General features: G+C 46.5%; 1 protein-coding gene across 3 annotated transcripts; it reads left to right on the top strand.

Annotated features, from left to right (window-relative positions):
• The first annotated feature begins 1364 nt into the window (after positions 1–1364).
• GJA5 (gap junction protein alpha 5) lies at positions 1365–19808 on the top strand. 3 transcript variants are annotated; one of them, XM_059872485.1, is made up of 2 exons: positions 1365–1627; positions 16975–19808. In XM_059872485.1, the coding sequence occupies exon 2, from the start codon at positions 17024–17026 to the stop codon at positions 18134–18136; it is 1113 nt and encodes a 370-aa protein (XP_059728468.1). In that variant the 5' UTR covers positions 1365–1627; positions 16975–17023; the 3' UTR covers positions 18137–19808. The 3 variants fall into 3 exon arrangements, with proteins under 3 accessions (XP_059728468.1, XP_059728476.1, XP_059728461.1); XM_059872493.1 differs by having other exon boundaries at positions 1365–1633; XM_059872478.1 differs by lacking the exon at positions 1365–1627 and adding an exon at positions 6645–6837.
• Positions 19809–21095: the final 1287 nt, after the last annotated feature.

Genomic DNA, 21095 nt, shown 5'->3' with positions numbered 1-21095 from the left:
GAAGACTGTTGCATGTAGATTAAAATTACCACGTTTTTAGGACCCAGTTTCTTAGGCTCTTACAGAGACAATGCTCTCAATGTGACTCTTTTATAAACACCTAACCTGGATAAATGAAAAGGAATATATAAACCAAGATCTTCTATCACTTGCCAATACAAGATGCATTTTTGCCCCAGGCCTCAGAGAGAACTGCAGCTTTGCATTCCTGCTTTTAGCTAAGCTAATGAGGAGAAGAAGGAAGAGAATTTTTGAGGTGGGCTCTTCTTCCTTTCATCTGAGAAGTGGTTACTGAGCTGTGCATAGCTCTGCGAGCTCAGTACTGCAGCGCCTGAGCTCCCAGAGACTGCACTGCTGAAAGGAGAGGTGAGTTCTTCCTATATCCTCCCTGGAAGCTGGTTAAGCACTCAATTAGCAGAGGGCCCTCTGAACAAGGGATGTGGCTTTGCACTGGGTAGAGTTTGCAAATGCTTCTCAGTTACCTGTTTTATTCTCCTCTTGTTCCGCTGCAAACCATGAGGCTCCTCAGGAAGGCTCAGGCTCACAGACACTTTGTGACTCTGATGGTTTGGCTGCCTGTTCTTCTCACCAGCCACGTGCCAGCATGACTTCATGGTGTGGCTGCTTTGGGGGAGCTGGATGGGGAAGCAGACTGCAGCTGCTTCTGAGGGATATAAATATTTTTTGCACTCGAGGGGCTCCAGCAGTCCAACAGGGTCAGGGACACCTGGGCTCTATTCCTGGCTCTCCTGCAGACCTGCTGCATTGTTTCGCTCCTTTCAGTGGCTCTAAATGAAGACCTTTTCCTGCCAAATTTGTTTTCTTAGGTGTGAGGCTTCCACTTGAAAATTTGAGCCACAGCAAGGAATTTGGGGTGATGGGACTGGCCTGTGAATTTGATCCATGCATTTGATAAGAAATCCCACAAAAACCATTGCACTGGTGAACACCATGAATGGCTCACAGGCCAACCTTACTCACACCATTTACCAGTTAGCCATCTGCTCCCTTCAGATATTATTTTATGGCTTTCCTTTGTTTTCACTAAGGCCCAAACAGGAATGAAATTGTGGGTCCTGTAGCTAGCCCTTTTAAATAAATAGTTCTGCCATCACTCTAATAAGTTTGACAAGTTGGTCACAGGCCCTGGGCAGGAAGCTAATAAACTTCAAGTTGCTTTTCTATTGTTTTCCTAAAACAATTTGACTTCCTTTCTGATAGCCTCAAATTCCTTCAATAAAAATAGAGTAGCTGGGAGCCAGAGGAAGAGCTGAACCTGAGCCAAGCTGTGCTCACAATGCCGCCTGCGTAAGATCACATTTTATCCTGATCCACGAAGACCCTTTAAAAGAATAGCAAGCAGACAGCTGCCAGTGCATGTCAGGAACAGCTCAGGAGTGAGTCTCCCCCAGCATTGGTCCTCCAGGCTGGAGGGGATCTCCAGCCAGTGAGACAGTGTCAGGCACAGGCTGAGCTCCTGCCTGCCCGCAGTGTCCTCCCTCAGACCCTTCAGGATCTCTTCTGGGAGCCCAAAGCTGGCACAGAGCTGGGCTGTGCTAAAGCTCACCCACCCTTCAGTCAACTTTACCTGCTCCTTCTCTACCTGTGCAGGCTCAGCAAAAAAGAGGTAAAGGTCTGTTCTTTCTTTTCTTCTTTTGGAAACGTATCTATGAATATATGTATACACACATATTTCTGTCAGGCAGCAATTCATCTAGCTGGAGGTTTGCAGGACAAGATGAATGTCTGGTGGCTAGGTAGATGAGGACTCCTTGCTTTAAAATGACTTGCTGATCCTTTGGACAAATCCTTTATGCTCTCCACGGTCTGGTTCCTCCACCTGTAAAACAAGGAGGGTGTTTATAGGAGCTGCAATTTCATTATCATCTGCAAAGCACTTCTCAACTACTCAGAGATGCTGCAGAGTTGAGAAGTGGAGGCAGAGGGGTGACAGGGCAGTACTTTGTTTCCAGCAACATAAAGCTGACAGCTGAGCATTTACTTTGGGATAGATGGCAATTTCTCCTCAGTGAGATGAAAACCTCTTCCAGCTTTCCTTGCTGAAAAGTTTACTGGAAAATGAGTCTGACACAGAGTGATGTTTCACAACTGGTCCTTGCTTGTTTCCTCTTTTCTCACTCTGTGCTGGTATGGTACTCTGGGTTGGGAAGATGAAAACATCCATCCATATGGAATAATTTGGGATTTTTACTAAATGAGGAACTGTAACTATAAAACTGTTCTTATTCAGGAGCCTTTGCTACTCCTCTTCCCTTGGGCCCAGCCTGTCCTTGGGAATTTGCCTCCTGCTGGAGGATGCCTTCAAACTGTCTCCAGAGGTCCAATGTAAAGCAGAGAACTTCCCTCTCTGGCCTTCTCTTTCAATCATATCCATGCATGGGGATTTGAGATAAAATGTTTCATCAGGAAGGCACCATCCTTTGGTGCTTTGCAGAAGGTACTAAGGTGCTTTAGAGAGGTGCCTGTCCAGCATGGAACATTATGAAGAACCAGAATAAGTGCAGTGCTGTGGCCAGGCAGCAGAGATGAACTCAACCACTATTGGGTGGTGTTTTTCTCTGAAATTTCCCAATGCAGTAAACCTCAGTAATGGCAGGAATGGACAAGACATTTTCCCTTCAGACAATCTCTTTCAGTTTTCACATCTCAAGAGCTGCATTTGAAACAGCCTTCCAGCAAAGCCAGATGCTCTGGGAGCACCTGTTTTTTGTGAAGAAACTCTTTAATATGTGAGCTCTCATCTGTACTACTGCATATCTGCAGACCTTCTCCATGCATCATCTTGGCTTGCTCTTTTTGTTTGTTTAAATCTCAGGCACAGAGTGAATCCCTCCATTAAATATCCATGGGATCAATGCTGAAAAACTCATCACACAAACTCTGCTCCAGATTTACCTGGATTTTGTATGCAAGGGTGCAGATCTGCTAAGGCACTAAGGAAATAGAATGTAAAAGGGACCTCTTGGCTTATCAGGTTCAATCCCTTTGAATAACGGGCAAGTACAAACCAAATGGCCTTTTCTAAACTTACTAAACTCTGTCCTAAATCTCATTAGGTTTCCACCCTAACTTGTGCTGCTAAAATGCTGTTCCAGCACCTCCTTGCCTGCTCTGTTGCTTAGAAACCTTCTGATTTCCAACCTAAATTCATTCATGGCCAATTTATATCTATTTATTCTTGTGCCACATTGTCCTTTAGCTTATGTAGCTCTGCTCTCTCCTGAGCACTTACTTTCCCAACCCCCAATCCCTAAAAGTATTTATAGGCAGCAAATCTCTCCTCTCTTAACCTTTGTTCTGCCAGACTAAGTAACTAAGCTCCCTTATAGTATTCACCCTGCAGGCACATCACACCGTGGTTTAATTACTTTGTGTAGCTGCACTAGCATGAAATTCAGTGCAAAATAATTAATGCTGAAAAGCTCAAACTGGTAGCACATCTATTTTCAAATCAGCTCAAATATCTCTGTGCAGTCACTGCTGTGACTGATAAGTAAACACACTGTTGGCTGAGACACCTTCCATCCCTCTGACCACCCCACTGCCTTCCTCTACACCTGCTCCAGGCTGGATATCCTCCCTGCATGTGGGGAAGCAGCACTGCAAACACTATTTTGGAGAAGTCTCATCCTCTTGGATGACACTCCTTCCACTCACTGCAACTGGAAATGCTGCTACATCATCAAAGTTTGCTCACCTTTTTCACCCCCATGTAGCATTGCTGGTTCCTCCTCCTTTGAACCATGAACTTCCCCCATCTTTCTCCATCTCTTTCCCCTGGGAGATGGAGATTCCTCTTATTCTTAAACAAGTTCCTAGTGTGTGACTTTGCACTCTCCCACTTAACCTCACCTTGAACACTCAAGTCACAAAGAGCCTTCAGCTCTGGCAGTGCTGGAATCCACCTCTGCCCTCATGATACCTCCCAGCTTGGTTTCACCAGCAGATTTCATTAATGTTTCTACATTCCGTGCCAAGGTAATTAACAAAAATATAAAAAAAAGATCAGTCCTAAGAGCAATCTTTAAGCAGCCTCACAGATAATTTCCCTTCAACCTGTTAAGGAACTGGTGTATCAATTCTGTCAGTCTCTTACTCGCTAGAGGATTTATTTAATAATCCCTGTCTTCTTCAGCTGAATCTTCTACACTAATTTCCTTCTTCTGGGACACCATATCATACAGTTCACTGAACTCCAGGTAGATAAGAGCTGCTCTGTTTCTTTTACCTAGGGGGTCAGGAATCCTAATCCAAGAAAGCTCTTAAGTTTTGATCAAAAGATAGTACATGTTGTTTTATTTTCCCTTTCCCTCCCGGTTTTATTTCTGCTTTCCTTCAAAATGCATTGCACAGCATCACAAACTGCTGTGATCTGCAAGCTGCACATGGCAAGCTGTCAGCTGTTCTCCTCATTCCCACTGTCTGGGACAGCATTCTCTTCCACTTGCTCTCCTCACTTAGGTCAGACAAGTTTTGCATAACAGAAAACTGCAGCTCTTGGGGAGGGGAGTCAAAATTCTTCTTCCTTGCTAAAGACTGAGCAAACGAGCTATTTTTCTAGCTGATGGGCTGGAGAAGCTGCCAGGACTCCTCTGTTTTCCCTTGAAGAGGGCCAGTAGAGAAGGGATGACACATTGAGGGGCTGGCTGAAGTATGCATACAACATCTCTACTCCCCGTTCTGTCTTTTGCCTCCCTGTCTGCCTTCCATTTCCTTTTCGTGCATCAAAACCCAAACAGCTACCACTAGCACCAAAACAGAAAGAGCTCTCAACAGGTACCTCCTGTGCATCATGCCTGTGTTGGACAGAAACCTTCTCCCCTCCCTCATACTTTCAGCAGAACCAGACTGTATCTGCTGGTTCAGGATTACCTCTGTGTGCCACTCAGGAATAAGCCTTGGGCAGGAAACCCAAAGGAGTGAGCAGGGAGAATCAGACCTGATCACCCTGAGTGTACAGCAAAGTGTCAGCCACGCAGGGAGGTGAGTGCATTTCAGACAGCTCTCTCACAGGACCTGTCTCTCTACAGCATGTGAAAAACACTTGACAAGCCTTATCCCTAGCCTATCCCAAAGCCATCTGTGAGCTGGACCTGTATTATTAACACCTTTTTTTTGGACACTTCTATGATGAATTCCTTGACAATCTCACTGGCATAAAATCAACATGAGTTTACATAATAATGCTTCGTGGAAATTACTCTACAAAGACAAAAAGCTGGAATGATATTCTCCTTCCCACGAATTTCCATTGCAGATACACAACTGCCACACAGGAGAGGGAGAAACAACTCCAGAAACACTTCTGGTTTTTTAAAAGCCACAGAAGGGCTTTCAATAAAGTTAGAAATGAAGCAGCAGGTGACTATACATGTCTCCATACCAGGAGGTTACTGAGCTGCTGTGGGAATTTACTTTGCACTCTTTGTCCTGCATCCTGCACTAACCATCACTGAGGATACAGCTCTCCTGGAAAAGAGTTGCACTCCTAACTTCAGAGTGAGTGTCCACACAGGACATGCTTCCAGAGATAGCCTCTGCACAAAACTGTCCCTTTGTAGACTGGCTTTCAAGCTGGTGACTAAAGGACGTGGTAAATTAGCGGGACAAAAATTATTAGAAGAGTTGACAGCGTTGTGTCTTAGTCCCTGGGCTGCTTTTGTTTCATGATTTGCACTCACTGATGCTTAGAGACCACTAGGCAATGCTCTGGATGGGAGATATCTAGCCTGGGCAGGATTGCTGGAGAGATAACCACCAAAGCTTGAGTGCAGCAAGTTGGTTCTCAGGTCACGGAGTCTTCTGTGCAAATCTCACTCCCCTGCCACAGATTCTCTGAGACCTTTATCAAAGCAGAAGGCATCTCTGATTCTGCCTCCTCACTGGGCCATTCCTGATGTGCAGGAATCAGAGGCTCAGCTTGACACATATATGAAATACAAGATCTTCAGACATTTGATACATCAAAAACATTTTTAAGAGAGGCCCAAATGCTCATGAGTCTGACTGTGTCTGCGGGGAGGTGGTGGTAGGGTGATGTGACAAAAAACACCTCTCTTGACAGGCAGATTATTCTCTACTTATCAGTAAGGGGGCATGTAAAAAGTCTCTGGGATACATTTGGTGCCCTTTAGGACAAGGCTGCAGCTGTGCTGGGCCCCTGGTCCAAGCCAGCAGAGCAAGTTCTGTGTGATTTGAAGAGGTGGAAGACCCTGCTGCACATGAACTCTGCTTTGCCAGATTAAGCTTGAACGAGTCTGAAATATGTCCTTTGTCGGTTGAATTGTCTTTTGTCTTGCGTGGAAAAGCCTTTCCAGGGTCTGGCTGGTGTAACTGTGGGGCAAGGCCGTCTCTTTTCATTTGGGGAAGGCTTAGAGTGTTATCTGTAGGAAGATGTGCAAAGGAGCAGTAGGAGCAGTGGCTGGAAGGGACTGCGCGAAGCCAGCAGCAAATGCATCCTGTCGGCATGAGGAGGGTGGCACAGGGAGAGGCTGAGAATGAGAGGGAGGAATGAGATCCATGGAAAGGAAAAACAACAGGAAACCAGGTTTGAAAATAGAAAGATTAGTCTGGAGGGGGTGGGAAAGACAAGAAAAGTAGGTGAAGAAAGAAGAGGGGGAAAGGCGGAGAGGCAGTGGGGAAGACAGAAAGTGACACAGAAAGGGGGTGGAGAAAAAGAGAGGAAGAGGGAGAGAGAGAACCATATTAAAGGAATAAAACGAAGCAGCTGAGGAGAACAAGGAGTTCAACTTCACTACAAAAAGGGAAAGTGCTAAAGCAAGGAAAGGAGTCTGAAGACAAGACACTGAAAATCAGGTAAGCAACCAAGAGGGGGAAATAATAGAACTGCAGAAGTGCTGATGGTAGATCAAGTTATTACACTCAAGGGGAAAAGAGCATGAGGGGAAAAAGGGATTTGGGGAGGCAGGAAAAGAAGGATGGCCAAAAAATAACTTAAGAAATTTACTTTTTCTTTCATTTTCTCTGTAAAACATTCCCACTAGTAACATGGTGGGCTTGGGACATTTTAAAAATTAAATTGTTTTACCACAGGCAGCTAGAGAATTAAGAAGTAACTTCCCTGTGATGAACATAGATACCAATAAATTCCAATGTATAGGACAGCACAATAAGAACTCCAAATATCCTCCCTCAGACAGTATAAAGTGCAAATTGTCATTTCTGTCAGATCCCATTTCAACATGCTGTCAAGCTGCTCGGGGGACAGTGGTGAAGGGAACTCTTACCTAGGAGAGGCTCTCGGGGTATAAACTCTTTATCAAGTGTCTGCATTAATTGCCTACATTCTGAACTGCGCAGGATGCTTTCAAAATATTGCAGTTTCTTTTCCTTGAGGGTACTGTGTCCTGGCTGGTGTGTGACATGGAGCCTGGGAATGTAACTCCAGTGTAGAGAAGTGCCTTGCTGGTATCTCGCAGTCACACGTTCTGTGCGTGCCGCCAGGGAATGAATGCCTTTCTCCTCCATCCCCGCACTGCCTGTGGCAGCCTCAGCAAGGAGGCACGCAGACCTGAAGGGACAAATGTCCTCTCCCACACCAGCAGCTACTGCTTCTTTTTATTTGCCTTCCTAACTTTCCCCCCTGCTTTTTGTACTTGGAATAGTTATGCAATTTCATTTCCATAATTTAACACTGCTTTTTCAAAGGAGAGCCCACCTTGAGAATATGGTACCCCTGGAATACACCCACCTGGAAAGAGGCAATCTCAGTTGAGTGTAAAGGTTGCTGACTAATTGCCACCTCAGATCTGTGGTGGCTCCTTTGACTTCCTGAAGAGTTGTTTGCCTGCCCATTTGTCATGTCTAAGGAGCTTTGTGGCATTCTGGTTTTAACAACTTGGGTAAACTGAGGCAGAGCCCCTGTCCCTCAAGTACCAACAAGTAACAACCTTTAGATGATCATATAAGTGGTTTTTCTGAACAAACCTCAGCTAAAAAAGTCCTGGGCTGAATGAGCCTTAAGCATTGACATCTCCCTCCATTATAATAAACCTATCAAAATTCTTTGGTGAAGCAGTGTGGATGAAAGTTTTCCCCTACTGCTGCCTACGTGTTCCTCTCTTTAAAGAACTTCATGCATGTAACATGTGTGTTACATGTTGTTACAATTTGTGTGTGCAGCTAGGAGCAGCTTAAACAGTTTTTCAGAAGCCTCACAGTATTCAGCATTTCTTTCGGGAGACAAAAAATTCTGCATTTGCTGCTATTTTCAAAATCTACTCTGAGAAAAGCACATATTTCTAACTTTGTTCCCCTTTTCCTTGGGAGCAGAGCAATACTTTAGGAGAATTCCTGGGGCTTCAGGGTTTAAAATACTCATCAGGCTCTTGTCGCTTGGGAACTATGTTAAGTATTCCTGTTACTATAAGTATTTGGGGATGGTTGTTGTTTTGGTTTGGTTTTTTTTTTTTCCACTCAGCAGTATATATTATCACAATATTTTTAGTATTATATGTGCATTTAAAAATTTAAGCTCTGACAGAAAATACAGAACTTCCTACCTTAGCCTCTCTTCTCTTTTTGACCTTCAGACAGATTTCACACATTCTGCACACATTTGCCCACTTTCTGACTTATCTTGCAGCATTGAAAATAGACAAGGAGGAATGAGTAATTCAGCATTACCCTATGCCATTAGGGGAGTACAGTTTGGAGACTGCTCCACGCTTTGGGTGCTGTTGTATGAGGCACGAGGATAAAGACTTAAAATTAGAAATAATTCCCAGAAGACAACGGAAAGATTTCAATATTTGGGGTGAGATCAATTTTATTGCTATTGATTAGCAACAGAGAGAACTCTGTGAGCAATACTCAGCATGATAGCTCTTCTCTGAAACAAAGAAATATTCATGCCACACAGCATGCAATGAGCAGAGAGATGCACGCTTTTAAGTCTCTCTAGTGTATCTTTGAAGAGGGGTCAGGGGGTTTTTATGCAAGAACCATGGGGTTTACACTTCTATTTCTGCCCTTCTCCATTTTTTATGTCATTATGGACATGCTCTGAGAATGGCTAAGAATTTCCATATGAAACTGCTCCCCCTTAGAAGCAGAAAAGCTGACAGATGCCTTGGTCAGGGAACAGGGTGGCTTGGAGAGTGAAGCAGTCTGGCAAGGGTGATGCCTGCAGAGCTCCAGGGTCTTCTGCTGCACTCAGATGTCTGGTGAAGAAAGGAAGGAATAGTGGGATGGGAGAAAAAGTGTCTCCAGTTTGTAGTCTGATAAAGGTATCCAAGAGGACTGGGGTTAATTCTTGCTTCTTAGTCCAATTTACTCTGTCACGATGAGACAAATCACTTAAGCTACATTTCCCCACAAATGCCCATTTCTTGTCTTTTGGGATCTGACTTCTACATGCAGTGCAACTGGTGGAAGTGATAAACTCTACCACTCCAGCATAAACCAGACAGAGCTCTGCTCTGAATGCACATTATACACTGCTAAGTACACTGGGAAAAAAAGCACCAACAGATTAACTACAGCACCAAAGAGCTTCCAAAATTAATGAACAGTTTTTATCTTAATCTCTCACTGCCTGACTCCCTCAGCTGCATGGCTGATCTAACACCATCTCCTCACCTCTGGATGGTAATGAAAGTAAGTAGATTTATAATTGTGAAGCGATCAGATACTGTTGTGATGAAAGCCATAGGACAACCCATGAGGAAACTAATAATTCTGTCTTTAGAGCTGGACTTGAATAATGTACAGTAAATGAGGCACAGGCCACCCACTGAACAATGAGGAGAAAACAAAACATTGAATAGCTGCTGTTCAAGAAAGCCCCCGCCAGGCTGGCACAGACCAAGGCAGGCATCCTGTGCAAAGAATGAGGTGACAATGTGAGGATGTGGTTAAGGACTCTAAGAGGCACAGGCACAAAGAGATTGAATTAAGATTACTGAGAACAGTAACCCCAGTATTTCCTAACTCCCTACTGCTGGGCTTTGCCAATTTAGTATTAGTTGGTTTCAAAGGGGGATGTGTTTTTGTGCATATATATATGGTGCATACACTGAGTACAAAAAATAATCCACTCACATAGCCAGACTGAGGCAAGGATATAGCAATGAGGCTGGAGTGTGAAAAGAATCCTACAGATTTTTAGAAAGAAAGAAGAAATGAGATTTGACAAGGTAGTAATAAGTGGGAAATAGATAGTTGCTGAAAATGTCTCCTTCTAAGGCTGAAAGAATTAGCAGTTTGGGTGCTGTATAGAGTTAGCTGGTCAAAACTGCCCAAAAACTGAGGCAACGCTCTCTGGGGGAGCTTGACTGTAGGGAAACCACAGGGAACTGATAGGCAGGGAGAAGGGAGATACTGGGCTGAGAGGAAGGAAGAAAGGATGGGAAAAGTCTGAATGAGACCTCTGTCCTTCTCCCATTACCTCTTCAGTCTGTTTTATTTCCACACTAAAATGAGTTGCATCTCACGCAGTCTGTGAACAAGCCTAAAATCACATGGGCAGGTTTAATTGCTGCTATATTGAGCCCAGTGTGAGGCCTGCCATCCCTGCACATCTCCTTACACCAGCCTTCCCCACAGACTGAGCAGTGCTTGAGATCAGCTTCTCTCAGCAAAGCACAGGGACAGCTTTTACTACAGCAGCCCCCAAATTTCTCCGCTTGTTTTTGTTTTCCAGAGCTCCCTGTGCCCTCTTTTCCTATATCCTCACCTCTGTTTTGCCCAGTTAGTATCATCTGCAAATTCAGAATCCCAAGAGAATTAGATGCTCCCTGCTTTTTAAATGTAAGCCTGGATACCACTATCATGTAACTATTTGATGCCAGCTTTTCAAAAATAGTGGGATAAATTCATCCCTCAGCTTGACTCATCTGAGTTCAAGGTCTCTTCTGTTCTTGGTCTCCTGAGATTACACCAGGCAAAGCTTGGCCCTAATATTTGGACATATGAAAGCACATGAGGAGGAATAGCATTAGATGTTCTGGACAGACAACTAATAAAAATTCAACTGACTGGGAGTCTGCACCTTCCATTATCACTTCAGATGAAAATATTCTACATATTATTATCATCTGTGTGTGTAACACATGCCTGATGTACACACTTGAAGGTGTTGAGTGATTCCCCTCTGTCTGTGTCCCTGTGTGCGTCAGGGTTGTGTGCCTGTGTGTGCAGGAGGTGACGGGTCATTCAACTCCCTTATCTTCTCACCCACTCTCTTTTTTGTGAACTCTGAGATTTTCCACATTTGGAGAGGAGGGGGAAGGCACACCTTGTCAAGAATAACAAGCTGTCTGCAACTACAAGTAGGGCCAGTGGTCTGGATACCAGTATGACCCTCCCAGAATTTACAGTGAACTTGGGAGGAGCAGAAAGATAAGAAACATTGGATGTCTGTCTTCTAGGACAAGAGCTGTCAACACAGAGCTCTTCTTCTCCCATGAGATTTCAGCTCTAGAGTCAATGTCACTCTGATACTGGCTCAACACAGGACTTTGAACCCAAGGAATCAGAATGAAACCTATGCAAACATGTCAATTATTTTTCTTTAAAAGCATAAGTACAAAGCTATTTATTCCAGGCTCATGTGCAGATCAGGGTTGTAAATTTGGCTGAAGAACTGGCCTGGTTCAGGCAGAAACTTATCATAGGCATATGTGTGCATATATGAAGCCAGAGAGATGGTGTTTGGACAAAAATGCCTAATAGGCTGTTGCTTGTCCATATCCATAGGAAGGAGCCAATGCCAGTAAGCTCTGAACAAAAAGATACCTGCTGAGGTGGGCTTTAACATCACAGATCCTCTCTAATCCAAAGCACTGCACCCACTCTGCACAGTGCATTTCTAACTCTGTTCATCATTTAATGCTGTAAGCCACGTGTTCCCACAATGCAAAACAAAACAGAACAAAACAAAAAAAGTGAAACGCCTCTGGTTCTGCCAGGTTTACCTGCTATAGAAGGGCAGCAGGACAGGGTTTTCTTTCAGGTAGCCAAGTCAGTGTTGTCTGAGGGCACAGGAGAGAAGGGCTGTGGTCTGTAGAAGCAGATGTGAAGTAGAAGCAGTGTTGTATTGCTGTCATGAGGTTTAAAAGGCAGTGCTGTGTAGAAAAAAGCACAGAATCTTGCAAGTCACAACCTCTGAGCTCTGTCCCCAAACTGTCTCTAACACAGTGACCTCAAACAAGCAGGTTGTCCCTTCTGTACCCCAGTGATCACCATCTGCAAGACAGAGGTGACAACATCTGCACTGCATGGGATGCTGAGGCTACTAACAAGGGGCTGGATATCCTAAAATAAAGCAGCATTGACCAACGTCCAGTGCAGAGCTTGAAGTGTCCTTCCCAAGTGCCTACAGCTCTGAGTGCACAGTTTGGCACTGTGGGCTCCTCTCCTGTCTGGGTTCAGTCTAGCAAGTGTCAGCACAGGGCAAAGATCTCTGCCCACTCACCCACCATGATCTGTTGTGCCACGTGCTGGCCTGGACCTGTATGAGATAACACAACTGGAGGGAGGAAAGCCATGAGCAATTCATAGGCACTGACCATGCCCCAGCCAGCCTGGATGCTCCACTGCAATGTCACTGCTCACATGCCCAGTACCCAGAGGGGACAGCTGCCTCTTCATTCAGTAGCTTGGAGGGGATGCACTTCTTGCATGGCATCCACAAACAGCCATGTGTCTGGAATGTGAGTTTCTTAAAACATCCTGGGCCTTCCACTTCACTGTGAAATCTCATTAATTCCCAGAGACACATATTTGTACCTGACTGAGCTAATCACAGAGACTGAGCAAAAATGCAATGGCTTTGAATCCGATACTTTGCCCCTCCCTGGGAGCTGTGCTTGCCTCTCACAAAGGAGCCTTCCTTGGAGACCCTCTCCACGTGCCCCTGGGATTTGCCACGGGGAAGAGGTGAGCCCAGCAAGGGAGAGCAGAAACAGTGTTATAATCAGACTCTCCACTTTATTTTAGAAACATCCTGCAGAGATGGCGACCTCCTGTCACCTTCCTTGTGGGAAAAGCTAGCTTGAAGTGTTGAGCTCAGCTATTTATATCACTGCTGATAGTCTTGCCTGTCTTCTAAAGAGGGGAAAACTTTCTTCCTAGTGACCCCCAGGGAAATAAACTCATATAAAGTTGATTGCAGAGGAACAGCCCTCCCGGCTCTCTGGTGTGGATTTGCTAGCTGTTCATCAGAGCCCTGGCTAGCTCCAACCAGAATGAGTGAGCAGCAGTGATGTGAAATTCTCACCTGTCCTTCAGAGCACATGGCATCGCCAAGAGAATGGGCAAAACTGCTCAGAGGGCAACAGACACTTCCCCTCCAGCAGATAAAGGCAGTGCAAAAAAGGAATGGCAGAGAGCAGCCCATGGCTGGCGAGCCAGCCTGGCGTACTAGCAGGTGCCGTCCCCGCTGGGGTATTTTTATCGTGGAATTTGGCAGTCACAAGGCAGCCCGGAGCTGAACAGACTCCATGCTTGGCCTGTGGGGTGATGCTCAGTTTTCCTCAGCTTCAGTGGCGCTCCAGGTGCTGACTGAGCCGGGCTGGCCATGGTGCTGGGTTAGTGCCAAGCTGCCCTGGTCTGTGTCACACACGCTTCTCCCGCTGCCAGGGTCCCGTGACAGCGCCCAGCTCCCGTGGGGATCCAGCAGAAAGCTGCCAGCCAAAAGCATGGAAGGGCAGACAGCTCCTGAATATGCATGACCCTGCTGCCAAGACTGTCTTCCACCAGGTGCTGAGACCCCACAAAAATACCCAGAGGTGCTTTTTGCCCAGTCAGACCAGAGAGAGATGAGATTTGTCCATCTGAGCCCAAACTAGGAATATAAAAGGCTGCAGATGCTCAGACGCTGAGAGGTCAAAGCATGTGAGGGCAACAGTAGTCTGGGACTGAGGAACAAACTATATGGAAAATTCCCAAGAATAGTAAAGCTATGAGGAGAAAGGCTAGGTCAGGGGCAGCTCTGCATAGCCAGGAAAAGCTGTCAGGAGGTGACAATCCTTCTTTTCTTGCTGGCAGCAGAGAACTAGATGCTCTCAAAGACCCTTGGTCTGGCGCTGCAAAAATAGCTCGCTAGTAAGTATCAAATGTCTAAGCCAAAAATGCTGCTCTAGGAGGGAAACTCCTTCTCTTGGTTTCCAAAATTTGTTCCCCTGTGGCCACCTACGCCCTTGCAGCAGCCACCTCAGCTCTCTACGGGGCTGTTAGCAGGATGATCAGGAGGCACCTCCGGGCAGTCCTTTCTTTAGACAGTCTGTGTAGGGGAGGGCAGAGGAAATGTCCCTATTATCTAGCCTAAGCCTCATGACTACCAGCCTCAGATCCTTCTGATTTACAGCTTCTTGAAATATTCTGTGCATGTGTGAGACAGGTAAATTGCTGTTCTTCTTGCACCCGTTACCATTTTTTATTTCTGGATTCCTCTTGCACTTATATTTGCTTTACTTTGTGTCCTGCACATCCTGATTTTCACAATTTACAAGTGTCTAGGCTTAGTAGCCATCCCTGGGGAAAGCAAGCTATTGTAAAACCCCAAACAACTTGCACACAGTAGAATGGATGGGAAGAGGGGCTCAGTTTGTGATTGTACTTTCCTGTGGCAGTAAGTAAAAACAGCCTTTGCACAGCCAGGGAGAACTGTGTTCATATTTACACCGCCAAGCAAGGTGAAACAAGAAAAGGGATGAGTAAACAATACAAACTCACCTGAAAAAGTGCTGCCTTGTAAGGAATATTCCACACATACAGCTGTGCTACAGCACAGCGATGTTGGACACACATAACACTGAGCTGTAGGCAGCTGGTTGCCTTCTCTGCACTCTGGGGGAAAAAAAGCAAACACGCTGATCTCAGTGCCACAGTCTGTAAATATTTCCCATCACTGATTTATCTGCCTGTGTTTAATCCCCTGGTGCTCCTGGAATGAAGCCATATGCTGATTTCTCCAGAATGCAGTAACTGCATCAAAGCCATTCAGAAGGTAAGACAGACCCTCACATTCACCAGTTTCCACCAGTGCAGACGAGAGGAGTCAGAAAGACCAGCTGATTTTCTGTGTTACTGCTCCTCCAGCTCTGGGCTGGCAGCAGACCAAAGCTTCTGCATATGCCAAGCAGCCACCAGGATCTCCAGCAGCATGATTGCAGCATGCCTGTCTGGGCAGGAAAGAGCCAAACCCCATCCTTTGCTTTCCTGTATGTCCTTTCTCCCTGCCCAATGGCTTCTTACAGGTGGTGGGGTAGCAAGTGGCCACTGCCCTGTCTCCTTTCCTGGGCAATCCTCACCTTCCCCAGGGCAGCCCTCAGCAGCACCAGGAATTAGAAGATTCGACTTTTGATCTTTGTCCCATCCATCCTTGCAGCTGGACACAGCACAGGAACAAAGGATGGGATGAATTATGGCGTGTGCTGCTACATTAAATTATATCACTCACATAACTAGAGGAGGGGATATTTTTCCCTCAACAAGTGTATCTGTTCTCCAGCTTTTGCTCACAGGAAATCTACACAATATTGCTACAGTAAATTTTCAGCTTTTAACAGTGTCTGCTCTCCACAAATGTTCTTTGCACTATAAAAATAATTGGCTCCTAAAGACAGGACAAGGAACAATAAAGGAGAGTTAACAATTTGGTCCCTGTGGCTTTGGGATTTACCTTGACTAGTGTTTTTAATATTTCATTACAATGATTATTTTTACATTAACTTATTAAAATGCTATTTTCCAAAAGAATGACTGTGGGAGGACATTAGCTCCAAGGTAATAGTGCACACTTTATAGCACCCAGCCCTTAGCTCTCACCAGGGAGAGCTTTGCAGTGCCCTGGCAAGGTAAGTATGGTGAACATAACTGGATCAAATGATTGCTCAAGCACTCCCACAGAGCCCCACAAAAGATGAACTAAACCCACAGCTTTCTTTTTATCCATCAGGTTAAGTGACTTGGGCAGAAACAGTCTGTCAGAGTCAGAAACAAAACTAAAACAGGCCCTCCTTCATTTCCACTTTGCAATCTTACTCCAGTCCAGAAAACCTTTCCTGTCATCAGACCACCTACCAACAGCACTTCCTAGGAGTGCTGGTCCTTGGGAGGCACTTCAAAGGAGGCTTTTTTCTTTGTCTCTTTCATTTGAACTGTGAAATTTTCCTCATAATTTAAGAAAAGCAGAAGGAGCAAGACCCACCGTTTAGATTTTGCAGCAGTTCCCTCTCAGAGAGGCATGACAAGGTGGCAGCAGTTTAGGTTTCCAGAACTGGCACAGCCCACCAAAGTCTTTACACTCCCCTAAACATTTGCAGCTTGTAAATGAAACACTTACAGCTGAAAACATTGCAAAACCAGAGCAAAACCTACAGACAGGGAGCAGGTGGGCAACAGAGAGGTTTTTCTCTGTGCTTCAGTGGTGGCACTGAGCTCATAAAGGAAACCCAGAGCTGCACACATTTCACATTCCAGGTGTTGGTGCAGGTATTACACAAAGGCAATATCTGACAGTGTCACTGCTCAGGCCAGGCTGTAGATTCCACTCTTATCTCCCAGGGGATCAGCCCACTAAGGATTTCCCAGAGTGAAGTCTACAGACAGATGAATGCTGCTTTAACTTCCCAGTCCACAGAGGATGCAATATGCAGATCACAGTGAAAGGACTTTCTGAATCAAAAATAAATCTGGCTCACCCTCAAGGTTTTGGGAACTCATTTAGCAGGCTGTAGATGAGTTACGGCAAAAAAGATCACTTTTTGTTTCGGTAGATGAATTTAAAAAGAAAAAAAGATCCCAAGAACAACACAAGGCTTCCAGGGGATATGAAATACAGTTTTCAGCAGACCAGACCTCATTCATTTCAGGGCAAATGAAAACATTTCCTCTGACACAAAACAAAAAAACCCATTTCACTCCATCCATTACCAGCTGGGCATTTCCTAACCCTCCTTAGAACCGCTCTCTGTTTTCTCCCAACAGAGGCTAGCGCTCAGCTCTCAAGACTTCTCACTCCTCCAGGTGAGCAGCAATGGGGGAGTGGAGTTTCCTGGGAGACTTCCTCGAGAAGGTCCACAAACACTCCACAGTGGTGGGGAAAGTCTGGCTGACTGTGCTCTTCATCTTCCGGATGCTGGTGCTGGGAACGGCGGCGGAATCCTCCTGGGGGGACGAGCAGTCTGACTTCATGTGTGACACCCAGCAGCCCGGCTGCGAGAACGTCTGCTACGACAAGGCCTTCCCCATCTCCCACGTGCGCTTCTGGGTCCTGCAGATCATCTTCGTCTCCACCCCGTCCCTGGTGTACATGGGCCATGCCATGCACACGGTGCGCATGGAAGAGAAGAGGAAGATGAAGGAGGCAGAAATAGAGGCCCGAGAGAACAAAAATGGTGGTGACACTTACTACCAGCAGAAGTGCTCCATGGCAGAGAAGGAGACTAAGCTGTCTGGTTGGGATGAAGCAGGAGGCCAAATCATCCTCAGGGGCAGCCTGCTGAACACCTACGTGTACAGCATTTTGATTCGAACCGCCATGGAAGTGGCCTTCATTGTGGGGCAGTACGTCCTGTACGGGATCTTCCTGGAGACCCTGTACATCTGCCAGCGGGCACCGTGCCCCCACCCTGTCAACTGCTACGTGTCCCGCCCCACGGAGAAGAACGTGTTCATCGTCTTCATGCTGGCCGTGGCAGTGCTCTCCCTCTTCCTCAGCCTGGCCGAGCTGTACCACCTGGGCTGGAAGAAAGCCAAAGAGAGGTGCTCCAGGTCTTACAAAGCCAGCCCCAGCACAGCCCCCGGCAGGCTGGAGTCTGCCCCGCAGGCGGAGAGGGCACAGATGTACACCCCGCCCCCAGATTTTAACCAGTGCTTGTCAAGTCCCAATGGGAAGTTCATCAGCCCCTTCAGCAACAAGATGGCCTCCCAGCAGAACACCGCCAACTTCGCCACCGAGAGGGTCCACAGCCAGGAGGATGCTGCTGGGGAAGGGCCCTTCATTAAGTCCAGCTACGTGGCGAGTCCAGAGGTGGCCAGTGAATGTGCAGCACCTGCCTTCCCCGAGAACTACTTCAATGAGAAACGCCGGCTCAGCAAGGCCAGCCGTGCCAGCAGCAAGGCAAGGTCGGATGATTTGTCTGTGTGACCTGTCTCCAGCAGGGATGAGGAGAAGGAGCTGTCCCAGCACTCACTAAAACTTCTGCAAAGTGGACTCCAAACTCTCGCCCCTAACCTCCCTGTTTTAATATCCTCTCTCTATCCTGTCCAGACAGCACCTCTCACAGCTCAAGGCAGGGGCAGCCACAGGCACTAAAGAGAGACACCAGCCTTGGGATATGAAGCCCTCAGCTGTATTTTCACCATGGGACCCACAGGGATTAGAGACTCCCCACCCTTAGCCTGGTAGAGCACGGGCCAGCAGACTCCTGCCCAGTGGGTATCCACTGTGACACTGTATTTAATAGACTGACTGGACCTCTGGATCTTCTGTGGTCTCTACTCAACACTTGCAACATCAGCCTGGCAGTTACACTGAGCTGAAGCTTCTCTCACCTGCAGGGAGCAGAAACACACCAGTCAGCTTTCTGAAAGAGAGATTTTCTCATCTGCTTCATTTTGGCTCTTTCTAACCCTCCCTTTCTCTACCTGAGCCCAGATATTTTATACCAGTTTACCTACACAATAAATCCTACTTGAATTTTTTGACACTGTGTATATAACAACTCTTCCCCATAAATAAGGACATCTGTGGTCCCCAGTGCACAGCTGCCTCATGTCTAACATTGGAATCCCTTCCTCATTCCTAAGTCAGCAGAGCAGACTGGCCCCAGGGAAATCACTTAGATGACCAGTTGATGAAGACTGGGTAATTTTCCCAAGATACTTATGTCATCAATCCTAAGCAAGACATCCATCACCAGAAATAGAGACTCTCCTGTGAGAACAGATATCTCATGAGTATCATGTAGAAACAAAGTGGTTTTCCCCTTTTTGAAACTCATCTTTCAAGCAATCTGAATTCTGCTGAAAGGGGGCTGCCAGCTGCCCACTTGAGAGAAAAGCATCCTCTGTTTATCTGCAGAAGAGGTACGGCCTGTGTCTTCTCACCGACCTACCAAAACACTTCAGCATCCTCTGCAAGCAGAAAGAGTCCTGCTCAGGTCCTGCACATCATTCAGATCCTGCCTGCTCTCTCAAGCTTGCCAGCCAGCACAGGTCAAGTTTTTTGTCCCCACAGCAAGCATCTGCTCTGCCCCCAGGCCATCCTCCCCACTCCATCCCTAGCACACATGGTGCTAGAAATCACCCCTGGACCAGGTCTTTTCCACCACTGTAGCCTCTCAGAGCAGCCCCTGGGGCCCGAGGCTGCACTGTGAGTCTGGTGGGTGAGGTCTGCAGGCAGCTCCCACTCCAGATACATTTCCTCAGTGCAGAGCTGACATCCCTCTGTTAAAGATCTGCTAAACAGAGCCAAGCTGCTCCCTGTTGTTTACCCTGCACTGCCCTTTCAGACACAGGCCACAGCTTCCCAACACTGGACTGCACAAGCAAATGGCCTGGGACCAGCTGATGAGGGGACTGAGCCATTCCCTCTCTCAGGGCCACTGAAAGTGAATCCCTGCTCCTGATACACAGCTTTGGTACAGCTTCCTGTACATTTAAATACACATTCACACTCAGATGGGGGAAACCATGTTTTTGTTTGTAAGTTTTTATATATTTGTATTTTTTAATCCTGAAAAGACCGTGTGTGTTTTCCTTAACATGAGATTTTAGTCAGTCGTGTCTAGGTTTCTCCTAATAAAGTTCTAACTCCATCTCTCCTTGTGGATGTTTCTCCTCTCACATGGCTGAGAATGAGCTGCTAGCAGGGCTCAGGCTGCCCGCCAGCCTCTGCTGCTCAGAGATCACAAAAATTCCCATTGCCCAGAGTGGCAGGAATGAGGGGAGGGTTTGGCCAGGGGGATAAATAATAAACATCCGGAAATGATTGATTGACTGGCTAACAGGAACCCCCCCAGCTCCCCTGCCTGCCTCTGCATTACCAAGGAAGGAGGAGCTGGTCAGGGAGCAGAGCTTACACCCTCCTGCAAAGGCTTGCTCCCTGCATCTCCTTGCATATCCCAGCACTACTCTGTTCCCAGAGAGGACACCTGTGATGTGAAGCCAACTCAGCAGGAAGAGGGAAGCAAAACCGGTCCCCCATGCATCTGATTGCTTGTCCATGCAGTAACCGAGCCCTGAAGTCTTTTTAAGAGACAAGGCCTTGAGAGAATACACTGCTAACCATCTCTGCAGCGATCCTTTGGGTACTCAAATCTCTCAAGATGTATTTGCCTAGTGCAAAGAAATTCCTTTTCTTCCCTCAGTTATGTCCTTCCTCTGAAATTTATCCTTTGCTCTCCCACTTTCCAACTTTCACAGGCTCCCTCCTTCTGGCCTTGGATCCCCCTGTTCACTCAAAGGAAGTGCCCTTCTTCACTTTCTCTACACAATCTCCCATCCCATGGGACTCTGCAGGCTGGGAAGCTGGAGACCAGTAAAGTACTGGGTCCCAGCAAGAAGCCATAGAGGGGACATAAAGAATGAATCCAGAATTCAATAAGGACACTGCTACAAGGGCCTTTAACTGCATTAGAAACTACAGGCGCCCTTTAAGATTAAGGAGCTGTGGTTTGGGGGTTTTCAGCTCAGGGGTGAGGATGCCAGCTGAGCAGCCACAGTTCCACAGTGCAGCAAGAAGGTAGGATTGGTCCTGCAGACCCTGGTTTTTAAACTGGCATGTGTACAGCCCTGAGCATGCCTGTCCCTTAGGGTGCCACCTTGCTGCGAGAGACAGGCAATGGGGAAGTCAGGAGCACTCCCCGTGGAACACTTGGCTACTGAGTGACATTAATGTTTAGTAAAGCCACTCAAGCATGAACACAGACCTTGTTTAATAAACTGTTAGTACTTTAAAACAAGCAATTGCCCAAACTTTAAAAGCTCTGAGCTACAGTCTCTGCTGGAGGGCAAGGCAGAGCTGAACAAAAGAGGACAAGGATCTCCTTCCTCTGTGCTGACTCAGATCTCTGTAATCCAACTATGTTCACGGGTGGGGTTTT

Source organism: Haemorhous mexicanus, chromosome 2 (genome assembly GCF_027477595.1).
Source record: "Haemorhous mexicanus isolate bHaeMex1 chromosome 2, bHaeMex1.pri, whole genome shotgun sequence".
Classification (NCBI taxonomy): domain Eukaryota; kingdom Metazoa; phylum Chordata; class Aves; order Passeriformes; family Fringillidae; genus Haemorhous; species Haemorhous mexicanus.
This window is presented reverse-complemented; position numbering and strand designations above follow the sequence as displayed.